The sequence below is a fragment of the Aythya fuligula genome, chromosome 3 (assembly GCF_009819795.1).
Source record: "Aythya fuligula isolate bAytFul2 chromosome 3, bAytFul2.pri, whole genome shotgun sequence".
NCBI lineage: Eukaryota > Metazoa > Chordata > Aves > Anseriformes > Anatidae > Aythya > Aythya fuligula.
In genome coordinates, this window is record NC_045561.1 from 11,877,061 (window position 1) to 11,895,879 (window position 18,819).

General features: G+C 42.6%; 1 protein-coding gene across 1 annotated transcript; it reads left to right on the forward strand.

Annotated features, from left to right (window-relative positions):
- The first annotated feature begins 16 nt into the window (after positions 1-16).
- DHX57 (DExH-box helicase 57) lies at positions 17-18,265 on the forward strand. The gene is made up of 24 exons (XM_032184060.1): positions 17-44; positions 643-875; positions 1,554-1,706; positions 1,982-2,152; positions 2,833-3,644; positions 4,895-5,088; positions 5,668-5,789; positions 6,064-6,259; positions 7,064-7,188; positions 8,115-8,248; positions 8,889-8,943; positions 10,084-10,286; positions 11,293-11,409; positions 11,763-11,859; positions 12,570-12,743; positions 12,936-13,136; positions 13,556-13,832; positions 14,938-15,033; positions 15,131-15,214; positions 15,353-15,490; positions 15,840-15,914; positions 16,389-16,523; positions 17,526-17,726; positions 17,822-18,265. The coding sequence occupies exons 2-24, from the start codon at positions 652-654 to the stop codon at positions 17,963-17,965; spliced, it is 4,128 nt and encodes a 1,375-aa protein (XP_032039951.1). The 5' UTR covers positions 17-44; positions 643-651; the 3' UTR covers positions 17,966-18,265.
- The last annotated feature ends 554 nt before the right edge of the window (positions 18,266-18,819 follow it).

Here is an 18,819-nt window from a genome sequence, read left to right on the forward strand (position 1 = left end):
AGGGGAAGGCGGCGCTTCCAGGGCAGGGCAGCGGCGGCGGGGCGGTGAGGAGAGGAAATTTTTTTGGGGGGGGGGGAACAGGGGCAGGGGAACGGGGGCTGAGGGGTTGGGGAGCTGGGGGCAAGCCCCTGCCACAGGGCCCGGAGCTGCCCTGACACCGCTCAGGGGGAGGCGCGGGGTGGTTGGGGCTGGAGGGGACCCTAAGGACCAGCCCCATCCCACCCTTCCCTTCAGATTCCCTTCAGGCTCCCTCTCCCAGCGGCCAGGTTGAAGGGTACCCGGGCACAGGCTGCTCTCTGCTGTGGAGGATCCCCTCAAGGTTTGCCCTTTGCACTGCCGCGTCCGAGGAAATGCCATCGGAGTGACATAACCCGAGCGCCAGGGGTAGGCAGCGCTGCTGGTAGGCTCCTCTGTATTTTTTGAGAGGCCCTGCAGTTAGAGCAGCTGTGAGAAAGATTAGGATCCCTTTCGTTTTCTAAAACCATTTGTTCTGGTGGATTGTGCGTTGCTTCAGGTGCATACAGATACCTGAGCATGAAGGTGGTTAAGTGTGGTTTGAGAACGGCTGTGCTCAAACATGGAAGATCAGATGATGTGTACTCGGTTATGACATGCTAAATCATATTTTTTTCTCTTCCTCAGCAGGAGAACATGAGTTCAGCAGCAAAGAGAAGAGGAAAGCCCAACAGAGGAGGAGGAAGAGGGAGAGGAGGAGGAGGAGGAAAAGGAAGAGGGGGAGGAGGAAGAGGGAGAGGAGGAAGCAGTGGTGGCCATTCAAACAAGAGTCAACTTGGCGGAAATAGGAAGTGTTCAACCAAAATCTGGGATGATGGAGATGATTTCTGTCTGTTCGAGGAACCAAGGCTGGAAAACAGGTCTTTCATTAATTTGTAGGTTTTGAAATACAGAGGTGTTCAGGATATTTTGGGACTGTTTTGGCTGTGTTTGAATATGCAGAACAGTGAAGGGGTGCTGAAGCTGTTTCATCATGAAGCAATTTTTGCATGCATCTTTTGATTAAGTTTTTAACATTTTATAGCTGGGAAAGCTCTTTAAAAAAAAAAAAAAAGAAAGGATTTGAAGCTCTGATTTTCTTCTTTTCACATGAAATGATTTCAAAACATGTTTTATCAGAAAACATTGATAGACATGGGATACTCATTTCTTTGTATTCCAAAGAAGAAACAGAAAGATTAAAATTAATTTGGTATCCAGAATGTATTGGGACCAATGTAGCTTAAAAATACTTGGCTGTACTTAGTCTGAGAACAGCACAACCTCGCAACGTGTTTACTAAATCACTTTGCATGTGACGTAGGATAAAATCCATATACGCATCTGTTTGTGCACAGACATGGCTGTACACATCCTGGTTGTGTAAGAATGAACCCAACTGAGCACTCCTTAGGTGATAAAAGTGTCCTATTTTCTTTTTCCTGCTTCGAAACACAGAGTTGGATCCTAACGTTCAGCTTCACATACCTATTCAGCAAGCATCCTTTGAGCCAGGCAAATAACTCATTGCTGTGTTCTGTTTTAATTTTAATTTTCAGATCAAGTGCCTCTGCCAGGAGAGGAGGGCAAACGAAACAGCGACCTGAAGCCAAGATGCCTCTGCAGACCATACACATGACAACAGAGAATCAGAGAAGAGTGAAGGAACTTCTTCGGGAGCTTCAAGGACAGGATCTGGCTCCCGAATCAGAGTTAGTTTAAACAGAGGCACTTCTTCTAGATGCCTTAATAGGCACGCTATTAGAAATAAAAAGTGATCTTTTTTTTACCCCTTAACTTTTAATTTTTTCTCAAATCCTGTGATTTCAAGTCCACTCTGTTCCTCTACAATATTAGCTGTGGGAAAGAGATGGTAGAACTCCCCATTTGAGTGGAGGATTTAAAATTACAGGGGAAACGTTTTTTGTCTACTCAGCAATATAATTTTATTTTATTTCATTTTAATTTGATGCCTCTTTTTTATCAGAGTAGCTGGTTCTGGAGAAGACGATGACGAACCTGATTACCTTGATGATGAACAGTGCTGGTCAACAGATCAGGAAGTTTCTGACGTAACGCCAAGGTCTTCTGCTGAGGCAGCTGAGCACAAAATTGTGGAAAGTGAAGTGTCTGCATTTGCTGTGCACAAACTCTCCAGGTGAGTCCTTTCAGTGAATATCTTGTATCCCGAAGAGGTAAATTGTTAGTCTCAGCACTGTAAGCCCTCAGTGTTTGGAACTCCACTTGACTCCAGAGAAATTCTGTGTGCTGAACTGCTAGGCTTGTATTTCCTGCAAATTTGATCCTCAACTGGGTGAACTTGAAATAATGATTTTATGAAAATAAATCATTCTTATTTTTACACTGTTTTTTTAAGTTCTTTCTTTAAGATCACGAAACAGGTATTAGGGAAAGCTTAGGAAGCATTGCTGTTATATATTTCTTCAGATAGGTATAATTGGGAAAATTTGTAATCTTTCTTCATCAATTTTGCTGAGATAGAAACATTTATTAACTATTTTTTCTTTGTTTGTGAGCATTTTCTATGTGAGAGGACTCAGTTTTTTTTCTGAAGAGCTTTATTCATACAGTTCAAGTGGGAAATACAGTCCTGGAACTGTTACGTGCTACATTCTGAGCTATGAGACAGTAGCCCCATAAACTAATTTATTACCTTATAAACGACAGACAGCGGGAGTTTTGTTTTTTCAGTAGTAGCAATGGGATCTCATGCCTTAACATGCTTCCTCACTGCCAGCCTAGTCAAGCAGATCTGTGGTTATTTTGTTTTGTAGCCTGTCACTCACTTGTTGCCACATTGTCTCTGTTTTGTTGCAGGTACGGTTTTGACAGTGAGCGTTGTAGGACCATACTGAGATCCTGCAATGGTAATATTGGGGCGTCCTTGGAGCATTTGCTGCTGCAGTGCTTTGCTGAGAGATATGGAGAGAAGATGCAGGTTTCTGAAGCAGCTGCTCAGGCCAGTCGAGAAGAATGTTTAGAACAGAGACAAGAAGAGGCGTTTGTCCTCCGGTCAATCTATGGAGAAAAATTTGTAGAAAGAATTCAAAACAGAGTTTGGACTTTTGGATTGGAACTGGAATACCTAACGAACAGGCTCAGCAAATCGAAACAAAAGGGTGGTTGTACGAGGGACGCTGCAAAGCAGACTTCAAAAGAAATATGTAAATTTTATCTCCAAGGAGGCTGCAAGTTTGGTTCAAAATGCAGATTCAGACATGAACTCCCTCCAAACCACCCGCTGAGATCAGCCAAGAACTCTGTAGATGATTCTCATCTCAGAACTAACAGCGATGGTCCCGTATATGAACTTGAAGTAAGATTTCCTGAAGAAAACAAGTACCCGCTGCAGGCACCTCTTGTGGCATTTTATTCCACTGATGAGAATCTACCTCTCGCCTGTCGGTTGCACATTGCTGAATTCCTTTTTGGGAAGGCCTTGATAGCTGCAGAGGCTCACGAACCAGTGGTGTACGCGCTGGTGACTTGCTTAGAAGATGAATCTGAAATAAGCGAGTTGCTTGAAAAGACTCACCACAAATACAGCCTTCCTCCAGTGTCCCTGCTGGCAACGCCTCCAGGAAAGCTACACACAGAGAGTACGTCTGCCTCAAACCAAATATCAGAAGGTACACCAAATTTCCCTCTAGGGGTTCTGGGTTTAAAAAAAAAAAAAGAGAGAAGGCAAGGAGCAGAATCAGGCGCCTCTTCCACATCTATTTCTGGAATTAAGGTCATGTGGTGAGCCAGATCTATAATCTGCCTGTGCTGCAGGAAGTCCCTTTCTTAATAAAGCCGCAGCAGAAGGGTTTTCTGTTGGCAAGAAGTGAGCTAAAGCAGTGTAGAAGTAAATGACTTCAGGTTGGCAGAGTGAACGAGGCCTGTTCCCTTGCACTTGATAAAAAGCCATTGAGAGATGGGATGTGAGCTCACCAAAACTGGCCCGGTGTGTGTTTGGAAGGGAATGGAGCAGGTTGTTTACAAGCTTTTGTGCATCGGTTCTCACTGATTCAGAAACATCTTTTTAGAAGAAAAAAATTACCAACCCTTCCTCACAATTAATTTTGTGAAGTTGGATGTAAGGCTGAGTAAATGTTGAAAACAGGTCTTTGTTGGTTTTCTTGGTACCTTTTTTATTATTATTATTTGCAGGGGCAGAGTTGCAGCCCCCTGTCATTTGTGGCAGGCTGAAAAAAAAATTCATAGCATAGATGACCTAGCTGTCAATTCCAAAGCTGTTTTATCTAAGGCAATCTTTCTTAAAGGGAGCTTGCAAGAATAATAGCATCACATCTTTAGAGCACCTGAATCATGACAACAGATTATTCCTTTTTTTTTTTTTTTTTTTTAACAGCTCCACAGAAAAATAGAAATTCGATAGGCAGTAGGAGCTAAAGTGTCTGGTCCAGTTTCAGCCTTGGTTTGAAAGTACTTGGCAGTGGCTCACCACTTAAAGTGTAGTTTTAATTAGTTTAGGCTGGTGTTGCCATCACAGCCTTGTGCTGCATACAAGTGGTCATGCAGTGAATTGGAGCGGGGAGCTGCAATGGGTGAAAAATACTCGGGAAGGCAAAACACTGCCAGTCAGGTTCACCACGCAGCCACCCAGACCCTGGTGCTGCAGAGTGGGGCTGGTGCAGCTATAGTGACAAGTGGGATGGGGCTGGAGAAGCTGGGCTTTGTTTGACAGGGTGAAGGGAGCTTTGCTGGTAGTGTTGAGCTAAATGTGTGTCAAAAACTGTCCTGTAGATCCTCATCTCCTGCCTGGCAAGGTTCTTTATTGAAAATGCTCCTGGAACGTGTGTCTTTTCTCTACAGTGCTGATGGGGTCACAGAGGTTCATAATAAGAACACCTAACTGTATGTTCTGTGTCTCCAGCCTCAACAGTGACAGAGCCTCAGGAGGAAGAAGAGGTGGCAGAAGAAGAGGAGGAAGATGAGCCCGAACAAGTTGTCGTGGAGAATGAGAGCTACGTGAACCTCAAGAAAAAGCTTTCCAGAAAGTATGATGTGCAAGCAAAGTCTCTGTATAATGAAAATGTTAAACTCTGCACGCAGTTTCGGCTGAAAAAGGTATGGTATACAGAACAGAATACCTGCTTTCATGCTTGCTTTAGAGAAATAAATATTAAAACAAGGGGCTGCTGTTTCATTCCAGTTGTTTTCTTACTGCTGTGCTGCTCATCTTCCAGAAGTTCAGCTAACAATTCATTCTGCGTCTTGGTCTTGATGCAGAAGCCACAAGTTCATCAGATACAGTCCTGCTGCCTTTGAACAACCAGTAAGGGATCTTGCAAAGCTGAGTTTTGCTGCTGTCAGAGTTAGAAAAGAAAAATCAATGGCAGTTTTTATCTTGGAGCTTTCATCTGAGTATCAGATTAGATACCTTGGTAGAAGGTTGCTCAGAGTTCTGCTGCTTGCTAAGCTACATTAAATACTTCTGAGAATAACAGTAGCATCAGTTTGGCTTTTTAGAAAGTATCCTTTTGCTCCACCTTATGGAAAAACATGATGCAAGGAAAAGAAACGCTGAATTACTGCATTCAGGAAGTCAGATTAAAGTCAGAAGGACTGTTAACATCTAAAATTGTAGAATCTAGGACAGGACTATCCTCAATTACCATTTTTTCTATGTTGCTTTCTGTGTGTCAGTCTTCTAGACGCTTCCAGTCCATGTTGCATGAAAGACAGAAACTCCCTGCATGGCAGGAAAGAGAAACCATTCTTGATTTCCTGAAGAGCCACCAAGTTCTTGTCGTGAGCGGCATGACAGGGTAAGGGTGTGGTTGTACATACAGACTTTGTGTATCAAACTCTACACAGAAGAATGCAAAACGTGGCCATGTCTTGAGAATGTTAGGGTTGTAGTGCATCCATGACCAGTGACAGCTATCGTAGATAAGGTTTATATGAAATACGACATTAACGAAACAAATTTCAAGTGGAATACAGTCATCTTAATTGATGTGGGTGGAAGATGTTTATTTTTGGTTTGTTTGTCGTTGTTTGTTTGTTTGCTTTTAATTGATGCCTGATCTTGTCATGCAGATGTGGGAAAACCACTCAGATTCCTCAGTTTATTTTGGATGCTTCGCTGCAAGGTTCTCCAAACAAAGTTGCAAACATCATCTGTACCCAGCCTCGCAGGATCTCTGCCATTTCTGTGGCTGAACGTGTAGCCAAAGAAAGAACAGAAAGGATTGGGCTGACTGTCGGATATCAGATCCGCCTAGAAAGTGTGAAGGCATGTATGCTTTGCTTGTTGCCTTTCATTTCGTTCTATTAAAACATGTGTAGTGTTTGCCTAGCATACAGAATCTACAAGACAGAATCTCTGTCTTGTATCCACTATACAGTGAGATCAGCAAGTTTTTATCACCTGTTTTATATTGTTTTGTGAAATACATCTTGTTTTATTTCATCCGCATTTGCATGGTCCGCTTTACAAAATGAGAGTTGAAGTGCTATGACTTATCTTGTTGTTTCTGTTGAGACTGTGGGTGAAGGGTCTGAGGTGAGGGTACGAGTAATACTTCTGTGTGTTCAGGAAGGTTGTCTGAGGTTGCTGTCTTTGTTTCCACATCTCTGTTCCCATTTGTCTCCGAGTGGAGATTTAAACTTACAGCTTCAGTCAACCAGAAGGAGGAACTGAATTTAAACCGGTGTCCTGGAAGTGAAGTTTTATCTTCGTTCCAGCTGATTGCTTTTTTCCAAGAAGTATGTGTAAAACTGCACGGTCAGATTCATTGAATCTTTCTAGGGACAGAGATCTGAGTTTTTTTTATCACAAAGCAACTTCCAAAGGAAAACCAGTTCAGAATTTTTTGTTTACATGTTATAGTTAGCAATGCTCCTAGGTAAGAAGCTGATACTCCTAAGTTTTAGTCATCAAAGAAAAATTGTCCAGTCCTGTCTCCAGCAAGAATTGTATGTTTCCCTTCTGTCAAACCTGGCAGTCAGCTGAAACTGAACACTCCACAGCTGCACTCTTTTTGCGCTATGTTAAGTTGTGCAAAGTTCAACCAAGTGCTTTGTTTCACCTTCCCAGTCCTCAGCTACCAGACTGTTGTACTGCACTACCGGTGTGCTGTTGAGAAGGCTGGAAGGAGATCTGACACTGCAGGGAATCACACATGTTATCGTCGATGAAGTTCATGAAAGAACAGAAGAAAGGTAAATAATCTTTCATCGTGTAAGCAAAATGAAGCAACACAATCAGAAGGATAAAGGTGACTAAGGTGAAAGTATCTGAAGTCATTCCTGGCAGTAACATGGGGTAGTGGAAGGAGTCTGGTATTAGGTTTTTGGTTTTGGGCAACAGGATGTTGTGTTGTAACAGTTTGCAAAGAAAGCACATCCCTTCTAGTTTCCATGCTTCCAATCTACTGGCACCTGGCAGTGCTGTTGAAAAGAAGTTTTGAATAGGGCTGGAGAGTTTTGTAACTTTTTAACCACAGTTGTCTGCTTCTTACTTCTCCTTTGTTTCAGTTTTTACACTAATTCTTCACATTCCTCCTTTTGGGAGCTTTTTTTCTCTCTGAAAACTAAGTGGCAAGGGCCCTTTTCTTTGATGCTTTCCTTGTGAAACACTGAAGTGCAGTGGGTTCTGTGGAGACTTTGACTGTGACCTGTTACTCTACAGCTCAGGTTGTATTTTAGCCTCATAAAAGGATGTGCAACTCAAGATTTCTTCTTTCTTCTCATCTAAAATCATTTGGAAGCCAGTTCGAGAGGCTTTTCCGGTAGGGAAGGAACAAAAGTGGCTCATTGATTACTTCCAGTTAATTTGTTATCTAATGCTCTTGACTTGTCATTAATGCAATTAATTTATAATGTAACCAGAACTTTTCATAGTTTAAATAAATTTGCCAAGTAATCCTTACCCTCTCGTAAGGAAAAGCCAGAAAATAAGCAGATTGGCTTCCGTTAATATACTACATTATTAGCTTCCATCTATTCTGAGAAGCTCATGCTGTTGATGTGATGGTATTGCTGTGCTGTTGGAAACACCGTGGAAGTGGAGAGAATAGGGAAGGTAAAAAGAGATCTAACAGCTAACACTGAAGAAATTCAAATGTCTTTTTGCTTGTTTTCTTCAGTGACTTCTTGCTGCTGGTTTTGAAGGATATAATGGTTCAGAGGCCAGACCTGCGCATTATACTAATGAGTGCCACCTTGAATGCAGAGCTTTTTTCTCAGTACTTTCACTCCTGCCCAATTATTAACATACCAGGTGAAAACAGTTGTTTTTATTATCTTGTCAACATTTGTTGTTTTAGTGGTTTGGTTTCAGTTTTTCTGCTTGTGAAGTGTTTTTATATTTGTGTGCAAATCAGTGGTGAATAGTAAAAAGATCTTCTTAACTTCAGACAAGGGCTAATTTTGTAAAGTGGCAAGATGAGGATTTCTACAAGAACTATGATTACAAGTGCTTAGAAGGAAAGACTCATGAGATTTACAAGAAAAGTCTTCGAAATTTAGCCTTTTTGGTGCTTGCTTTACACCAGCAGAATATCCTTCCCAAAAAGCCAAAAATGATAAGATAGCTCAGGGAACCTGGTCATGTCTAGTTTCACCACAGCTGAAATTTCCCATAAGTGTATCAGCCCTCCTCTGGCAGTATATGTGCCTGTCACCAAACCATGCTTGGAAAACATCCACTGCTTGCTTTAGACAGAAATTACAGTGAAGAGCACAGTATAGATGGAGAGCCCCCCGTTCTTTTTCTTTAGTCACAGAGGTGGATTAGGGATTAAAGCTGTGAAGTCAGTGTGTAAAATAATAACCTCTATGAAATAACAATAATCTTTTGTCTTCTCCCTCTTCTGCGGGTGTTGTGTGCAATACAGATTTATTATCACATTTCCTTTTAGGTCGAACGTTTCCTGTGGATCAGTTTTTTCTGGAAGATGTGATTGCAATGACGAGGTATGAAATTGCCAAATGTTCTTAGATCTATTTGGTATTTGAGGTTGCACTGTTGGCCTTGAGACTGCACTAGATCTGTACATAAATTTAAAAATGAGCTCCTCTCAAATCTCCCCATCACCTGCAGTCCTGGAGTTCGGCTAAAGCACTGATTGTAAAAGGTACTTCTTATACTTCTTATTAAAAGAAGTATAAGAAGTATATATAAAATACCACTTGTACCTTGTAAAAGGTACTTCTTATACTTCTTATTCTATGCTTATGCCAAAAAAAACTTTCTAAACTAGATACCACAGTACTCAAGAAGAGGTGAACTTTGCAATGAGGAGTGTGTCAGTGCCTGTGTATTGACAGATTTCTCCTCATCCACGTTTTACTTGTTTTAGTGGTGGTTAGACATAGGCAGGCAAAAGAAATGTGAAGTTAGATTCCAGCACCGAAGGCATGGTACCACACAGTTCCTTTTTGTAAGTCCTATTTTGCAGCAGAAAGTGAGGCAAAAATTCCTGTTATCAGTTGTAACTACTGTAGAGTCCCAGCAGCTCAGCTATTTGAGATAGTAAATGGATCAGCTGTTGTAAATTATTTGCAGATTGTTGCTCTGAGCTGCCTGTTTAGCTGTCAAGATCACATGTGCAGTCCTAGTATTTCTCATGACAGCTTTTAAAAGACATAACACCCCAATATAGCAGAACACCTCTCCCTTTACCCCCAGAGCTGGCTAAATATTTCAGCACTGGTGACCTGCTAGTAGAAGAGAGAGTTGCACTGCAAGTGATCAGACTTTTTTGACCATCAGTCTATTCTGGAACTCCCTTGTCCTAAAGTCAAAGCTACCAAATATTTGACTACAACAGGGGGTTAACAGCTTGCTTACCCACACCTTTCCATCAGTAAAACTGAATCCAGTTCAGAAGTACTGCCTTCCCTGTGCTTAGAATGGAGGTGGAGCAGTAGAATGAATTGAAATAAGTGTGAAGTAAAATTCCCAGTCTTTTTACTATCTCTGGTTTTGCGGCTGCCTTTTATATAAACCGAGAGGAACTTGGTATAGTTTCAATACTGTATCTCTGTAGCTAAATATTACATCGAGACTGTTAGGCTTCTTTCTTTGCCACTGAACATTCTTCTGCTGTTCAGGTATGTTTTAGAGGACAGCAGTCCCTACAGGCGCAAAGTAAAGCAAGAAAACAAACTGAATGGAAGACACCGAAGAACAGCATTTGAAGAAGTAGAGGAGGATCTGAGACGTGCTGGCCTTCTGGAAGCCACTGACACAGCTGTCAAGGACTCAGACCCAGACCAAAAATTAACTCTGAAGCAGCTTCTGACACGATATAAAGGTAAGCTCCTTAAATCTAATAAACTGGCATATAACATTTGTACGACAGCGTGGTATGCCACCATATAATATTGTATGTTAACTGCATGTATATTATTCAGAGTTCTGTGGTGGTGAAATTAAGCAGGTTGCTGCTTGCTACTTTCTAGGTGAGATTAGAAACCTCTTGTCAACTTAAAAAAAAGGAAACCCTTCATTCTCTTAAACTAGAACAAACGCCTTGGCAGTTTTTAAGCATCTGAAAAGGGACAGTTTTCAGCTACCTCTTTTTTTTAGATGCCTTGTTGACTTTCACTTTCCCCTCTTTACCCATTCTTGCTGAAGCAGCTTTACATAAAGCACAGCACGCATCTTCCTCAAGCACCAAGGAGATCACTTCATTATCACAAGCCTTCCTTGAGAAAAGAAACCATTCAGTGAAAGGCTTAACAGGGGGAGACCTTTCCATTAACTTCACAGACTCTCTACAGCACAATAATCCCTGTGCTTAGTCTTGAAGAGCTTCTCTCTGCACACCCTTGTGGAGAGCTCCCCAGTGGTAATGAGCAAGAGTCATTGCTCTTGATTGCTCTTCAGATTCCTGCTGAATAATCAGCATCTCAGAAGGGTGATGGAATCGGTCTGGTTTAGAGTTGGTGTAAGAAACACTGAAAGGGAGAAGAGAAAGCTTGAGACTGTAGTCTTGAAGGTATCAGTTGGTGACCGTCTGAAGGCTTTCAGCTCCTTTTACCACTAGTACATGCGTGTGTCGTTCTGCTGCTAGATGAATCCTGGTGTAGGCTCAGTGCAGGGCAGGTGTGAGCCCTGATAAGGTATGAGAAAAGAAGGGAAGAGCTGGAACAGGGGAAAGCATGGAAGGGGGAGTGTGACCCCTGAGTGACTTATGAGGCGACCTCTGCCTTGTCTCAGCGAGATGCTGGTTGTGCAGCCACAGTGGTTTGGTGTATGCAGCACGTGTGTTTTATAAGAAATGGACTTAACCATGTGTTTTATTTCTTTTTCCCCAGGGGTTAACAAGACAGTGTTGAAAACAATGTCTGTCATGGATTTGGACAAGGTTAATCTGGAACTAATTGAAGCCTTGCTGGAGTGGATAGTTGCTGGCAAACATTCGTACCCCCCAGGTAATTTCACTGTTCTTGAGAGAGAAACCAAAGTAGATTTATGCAGGCTGTGTGCTTGTATACAGCCCCAAGCTAGTGTTTTGCATGCAGTTTCTGTACTCACTGATCACTTTCAGGGGAAAAAAAAAATTCTGTCTGAGTAACAAAGCCCTCACTATGCATAGGATGGGGAAGATGAGAGAATTGTCTACTTTGGAAAGTCTTTGATGAGGAATTGTCGCAGCCTGTACGCTTCTTGTGCAATAACTGCAAAACTGGAGTTTTGCCTTGGGCTTTCTGCGTGTTAATAACAACATATGCTGTCATTTCTGGTGACTGATTTTTATTTTTATCTTTTAAATTGACATATTTAGGTGCTGTCTTGGTATTTTTGCCTGGTCTAGCAGAAATCAAGATGCTTTATGAGCAGCTCCAGTCTAATGCCCTTTTTAATAACAGGCACAGCAAGAGGTAAGGCAGAAGAGCTCCCAAATTATCAGTCTTTACCCATAAATAAAAAGTGGCTTCCTGCACAAAGCCTACCTTTGTCCAGGGACAAATAAAGGTTATTAAATGTATGAGTTTGTGATATGAAGGTACCCAGAACATCAAGGTAATTCCTATTCTACTATCACAGTGACTTGTTCTGTTTGTTTGTTTTTTCTTCTCAGCTCAGGAAGTTGACAGGTGTTAGTTTTTACTTATCTGGTTAAGTTGTGGTTCTCAGAGATCCTAGTGCTGAGTGTTCTCCATTTTCTGCTCCAGCAAACTGCTGAAAACTTCACCTCAGCTCGTTCTCTTTCAGAAGGTTTGCTGAAATGCCTTCAGCTGTTACTGTGGTTGTATTTGGCGTTAGATTGTTACATGGAGGTGTAACTGAATCTCTGTTTAAACTGTCACACAGATGTCTGTGGCAATGTTGACTGGAGTGATTTTTTCCAGCCTGGCCTTACAAATGGCACGTTCTGGGCTCTTCAAAAGAGACAGAATTTTTGTTCATTTGAATTCTGACGCCTTTCCCTTAGAACATGTCTTAAAGGTGATATGGCAGAGAAGTTTTCTGTTCTTACATTCCTTTGAATGGCTGTGTGCAATATCTCGTGCAAAACTACATACAGGCAGACTGTTCCCAGGAGGGAAAAAGCTGAAGATGAACTGAGTGTTCTCTCATACTTCTCCAGGTGCGTTGTTTACCCGCTTCATTCTTCGTTGTCCAGTGAAGAACAGCAGTCTGTGTTCCTCAGGCCTCCTGCAGGAGTTATCAAAATCATCATCTCTACAAACATTGCAGAAACATCTGTCACCATTGACGATGTGGTCTACGTGATTGATTCTGGAAAAATGAAAGAGAAAAGGTACTGGGATTCATTCCTGCTCTGTGCCTTGAGCTGCAGAAAGCTGCTGCAAAGTGGGGGAGCCAGTCTGGACCCAGATCCAAAGTGATGGGTGGGAATTGTATCCATATAGTTGGCAGCATCCATCTGCTTGAGCCCCAGCTTGTTCACTCTGCACTCCTGAATGTAAACCTGGTTCCTGCTCTCCTCTAGGTATGACCCAAGCAAAGGAATGGAAAGTCTGGAAGACACGTTTGTGTCCAGGGCCAACGCTCTGCAAAGGAAAGGACGAGCAGGCCGCGTAGCCTCAGGTGTCTGCTTTCATCTTTTCAGTAGCCATCACTTTAACCATCAGCTCATAAAAGAGCAGTTACCAGAAATCCAGAGAGTGCCCTTGGAGCAGCTTTGTCTAAGGTGAGTGTTAACAGTTCCTCTATAGCCTGAAAGAGCCAGGGTGCAGAATGTCCTTTCTCCACTGCAGAGAACAAGGTACCAAGTAGTTCTAGAATCAGGAAACCAAGAGACTTGCTCTGGAGATTTCAGGTTCTCCTGATCTTACTATCACATGGCTTCTGCATCCAGGGATTTAATCATATGCTCCCCCAGGTCTTCCAATCCTTTTTCAGTCCTTAGCTCATTTTAGACACTAGGAAAAAGGTCTCTCATCACCTGAGAACACAGTTGGGTTCCTGTACTCCTGACCCACAGCAGATGTTTGTCTCTGTACATTACATTCTTCCTTAGATGTACATTTTTTTATAAACCCTTGCTCGTGTGTCCTGTGTACAGAACTAAGCTGCCTTTTTTTTTTCTTTTTAATTTCCCTCCTCAAGAATTAAGATTCTGGAGATGTTTTCTGCACAGAGTCTTCACTCTGTCTTATCACGACTAATTGAGCCCCCTAGAACTGAGTCTTTACGAGCATCGAAGCTGCGACTCCAAGACTTGGGAGCACTAACTCCAGACGAAAAGCTCACCCCTTTGGGATATCACTTGGCTTCCCTGCCCGTTGATGTCAGGATTGGCAAACTCATGCTGTTTGGCACCATCTTCCGCTGCCTGGATCCTGCGCTAACTATAGCAGCCAGTCTGGCGTTCAAGTCACCTTTTGTAAGTAATCTTAACCACGCTCCTGGCTTCGAAAGCAGTGCTCTCATACAGCAGTGAACGCTGTTGAAACTGACTGCACACGACACTTGAGCATTTTAATTCTTCTTATTAGCCTACCTTGTTTATATGTTAATGCATTGCTCATTAAAAATCTTTATAAGCAGATGAACAAAACCATGCAACAGTGACACGAATGTTATCTGTGAGTGAGCAGTAGGAACAATGTGGGGATTAGTTTTAATCTGAACGAGTGAGTACAGCCAATCCCCTGTGCCCAGATTTAATGCAAAAATTTGAAGTGAATATTAGAAGCAGTTAGAAATAATGACAAAATTGTGATAATAATGAAGCTGACATGTCTGAGCTATGAATACAGAGTTCAGATATGATGTTTTTTATGTTTGCTCTCACTTTGGCTTTTTGGGTCAGCTGCTGTTGTTAATCTTCTGTTGCAATGTGGACTTGTGTGAAAAATCAGACTTTGTTGAGGTTTTGATTGCTATCGTTAGGAGCGCAAGTAGTTTATGTTAAGGGTAGTTGTGAAAGAAATGGAAATAGATTGTTCTAGTTATTAAATTGCATTTTGTTTTCTTTATGCTTGTTAGGGATTTTCTATAGCATAAATCCAGGTGCTGTATAGGTCTCTGTATTCTGAAACAGAGTAACTTAAGCCCAGCTCCTTGAATTTCCCAAGTTACTGTCACCTTCTCTCTGACTCAGGTGGATTTTAGACTTGCTGTGCTCTTCTCTATTACAAACATTCTTCTATGAGCTTCGGCTGCACTACCTTGCTAACATTTTTCAAATGGTATTTTTCACCTTGGCACTTGTACCGTGTGCCCTAAATTAATATTTTCTGTGAACTGCTCAATCACAAATTTGCCTTTGGATTTCCTGGGGTTAGGCAGGGCAACAGGCTTAGGTACTCTGCTGTTGACTGGGCATTTTTGAACGCCTCTGATTCTGTGTTGTCTACGGAGGCAATTTTCGGGCTGACCTGCGAGCTGCTGTCAAATTACCAGAGGTGTTTCACCATGCAGCTCCTGGGATGCCAGGTCTGCACTGTGAGGAGAGTGAGAGGATTAACCTGTTACTGCCTGTCTAGGTGTCCCCGTGGGATAAAAGGGAAGAAGCGAACAAAAAGAAGTTAGAGTTTGCAGTAGGGAACAGCGACTATCTGGCTCTTCTCCAGGCTTATAAGGTGAGCTAAAAGTCAGCAGCTTCTGCCAGAGGTGTGTGATGTGCTGAAATTCAAGCTATTATATTTTAGTTAAGGTTTTCCCCATCCTCTCAATTAGGGATGGCGTTTAAGTACCAAAGAGGGATCTCAAGCAAGCTACAACTACTGCAGGGAGAACTTTTTATCAGGAAGAGTTCTTCAGGTAAGTCAGTTTTTGTCGCCTCATGCAGGGACTGGTTGAGACACCGAGGGGGAGTTCTGGTGCCTCAGCTGAGAATGTGTTAAGACTCTCTTGCCTCCATGGGTCATGCATCTCTGACCTTTCTTTGTCTGTTTGTAGGAAATTGCCAGTCTGAAAAGGCAGTTCACAGAACTGCTTTCTGACATTGGGTTTGTGAAGGAGGGATTAAGAGCCCGGGACATTGAGAGGAAGTGGTCCCAAGGAGGCGATGGTGTGTTGGATGCCACCGGAGAAGAGGTAATGGTGGTGTTAGTGCAGACCGTATTTTGGGAACAGAATTGTGTTGCGTAGCCAGAGATCGTCCAGGGCTACGTGATGGGGGTGGTAAGGGCTTGGTAGCTGTGGTGTCTCACTGTGCTTTGGGACAATTTGTACTTTCTTTCCAATTTTGCTCCAAATTGATGGAGGGGGGCAAGATGACCTCAGTCTAGCCTGAGACCTTAGGACCAAAAACTGGACCTTCTCTGTAAAACACAGCAGTGCTGCTATAGAAGGGAACTGGTTTCGGTGATTGACACATTCCAGAAATGGGGTTTTGTCTTTTGACTGACTTGTAGGATACCTAATTTGTGCATTCATTTAATAGGCAAATTCCAATGCAGAGAACATCAAGCTGATCTCAGCTATGTTGTGTGCTGCGCTGTATCCCAATGTTGTCCAGGTAAAAGAATGCTTTTTTTTTTTTTCTTTCTTTCAAGTTATTTCATTTCATTCAGAAGAACGCTCCTGCTGTGCAGCACATCCACACTGCCAGCTTTCAGCAAGGGCCAACTACCAGATTTGAGCCCCTTTAGATTGCCAAACTTTAGGGCTTGTAGTGTCAGAGCCAGATAGCCAAATTCCCTTTTGTATAGCTTGATACTGTTGCTGTTCCTGCAGCCTGCTCGCAGTGTTACATATATGCCAGCAGCAAGTGTTTTTAAGAACTTAATTTAAATTACATTTTTTTGTAAGATCCTGGTTACAAACGAACTGTAAGAGTTTAGACAGCACCTGGAGTGTATCATCTGTCTCTAGTGACTTGACTTGTTACTACTTGAGAATTTCTGTTGTTGAAATTAAAACATAAGTTAAAAAAGGTGAATTCAGCTTGCTGGTACAGTAGGCTTCTCCAAATTTTTGTCCTACCTTACAGGTGAAAAAGCCAGAAGGCAAATACCAGAAGACCAGTGCAGGAGCAGTCAAAATGCAACCAAAAGCAGAGGAACTGAAGTTTGTTACCAAAAATGATGGTTATGTTCACATTCACCCTTCGTCTGTGAATTATCAGGTCAGGATTCTTTTTTTTTTCTGCAAACACTGTTTTTATAAAAGAAATCACCTTTACTTGAACAGCTGAGATTAGTGAGGGTCCCTTTTGATGTTTAAAAATTATTCATGATTGAATATCCCCCCTGCTGGGATTATAAATAATGGTGTATTCCAGAGTTAAGAGCGTCCTCTTGGGCACACAGTTAAACTGCAACTTCTGGAGCAGAATTTAGCAGATGCAGAGCATGTTTTGCTGTAACTGTGTCTACAAAGCTGCACTTAGAAATTCCGTTGCAGTGGTTTTCCTTGGCTTTTCCTCTGTACTGAGGTGGCGTGTGCGTGTAACAACTCTGTATATGTAGATAACCCAACCCCTCTCCCCTCAGGTTTTGTTTCGCCAATTATTTATTGGTTGTAATCTATAATTCATAATCCATGGGTATACTCTGTTTCTTCATGGGTCCTCAAATTTAGTTAATTTTCTTTCTACCTTACTAGCTATTTTTAGGTAAGAGCTCTTCTCTCTCTGCCATGATGTATGGTAACACTTGTCTGTCTCTCTCCATGTTTGATGATTCAGTGCTTTTCCAGGTTATAAATTACTTGCTTAAAGCATGGGATTTTTATCATGAACTGTAAGCTGGAATTATAAAGGCTTTGAAATGTTCATCATTCTTGTTTCAAGAAGAGCATAACAAATGCACACAGAAAAATCTCCATAGCATGAAAAGAATTTGGGGCCTTGAGGCAACTGATAACTTAGCTGATTGCTGACATGCTCGCTGCAAAGTGGGGAGGAGCAAGGGATAATTGGCAAAGTTGATGGCAGCTCTCATGGATTGGAGAGAGTCTGTTAATCACGCAGACACATTTAGGTGCATTTGCTGTTCTTTCAGCCTTAGAAAACGCAGGCAATCCCTTATTTGCCCAAGCAGGTCAAAATAGAGGTGATGCAGTAACAAGGGTGTTGTGTACACGTGCTGAAGGGTTAACCACAGCCTTTGGGGCTCTGCCGTTCCAGACCCGGCACTTCGAGAGCCCCTACCTGGTGTACCACGAGAAGATCAAGACCAGCCGCGTGTTCATCCGAGACTGCAGCATGGTGTCCGTGTACCCGCTGGTCCTGCTCGGAGGCGGGCAGGTTCACATGCAGCTGCAGAAGGGAGAATTTGTCATTTCCCTGGATGACGGCTGGATCCGTTTCGTGGCTGCCTCTCACCAGGTAACGAACAGGAGGGAGAATGCTGGCGGCAGGGCAGTGCTGAGCGGCATCTCAGGAGCCTCACGCTCACCTCTGTGTTTCACCACCTCTGCTAGGTCGCCGAGCTGGTGAAGGAGCTGCGCTGTGAGCTGGACCAGCTGCTGCAGGATAAAATCAAGAACCCCAGCATGGATTTATGCATGTGCCCCCGTGGCTCTCGGATCATTGGTATGATTGTAAAGCTTGTGACCACGCAGTAATGTGTGAGCAGCACCCTGTAAAAACTCCGTTTGCTACTGCCTGAGGCCAGACCAAGTAACAGCGGTGTCTTTATGTATTTATTGTCTCAAAACATGGCGTTGATCTCTGGAAGAGCAAGTTGGCAGCCGTGCTATTACAGGTGGTTGTTTTTTCTTCTGTTTTTTTGACTGTTTGTGGAAAGCTTTCTTGTTGAAAATGATGTGGTTTACAGTCCACACTGGGACATGGGAAAAGGGCAAATCTTACAGGAGGAACAGAAATCTCCAACTAAGAAAGCCAAGTGTTTTTCTGCAAAACCATACTGGGAATGTTTTCTGGTCACAAAAATACCGCTACCTGGCTGCTGCTTGTAATAATGATGTCTGAAAGCAGCTGCTCTTTAAATGGGTTGAAATGCACCTCAACATTTTTGACCAAGACTTCACTGAAGTAGTGAGTCTTGGCTGAGCAGGAATTGATTTGCTTCCAGTTTAACCCAAAGCCCTTAAAATGAGAGACTGTAAATGTTCAGTTGGAGTAACTTGCTGGATCAGCGCAGACTGCTGTGGTTGGAATGTATTAACTGCAGGAAAAAGGTGGCTGTTTCCCCTAAAAGAGGAGCTTTTCAGGCCCCTGAGCTCTGGAAAACAGCTGAGATGGACTGCTGCAACCCGTTAAAAATGGATCATTGAAGGGATGATACTGCTTGCTGTTAAACTTCAGGGGGTGGTATTCCTCTTGCCACCCTTATACACCTGGAAGATTTTGCTGTTTGGAAGCTTTTAGCCAGTCTTGATCTGGGGAAGAACAGAGTGGTAGCAGAAGAGTGTGAAGAATGCTACAGTGAGAACGAAATCACTTCTTTGACTTTGCT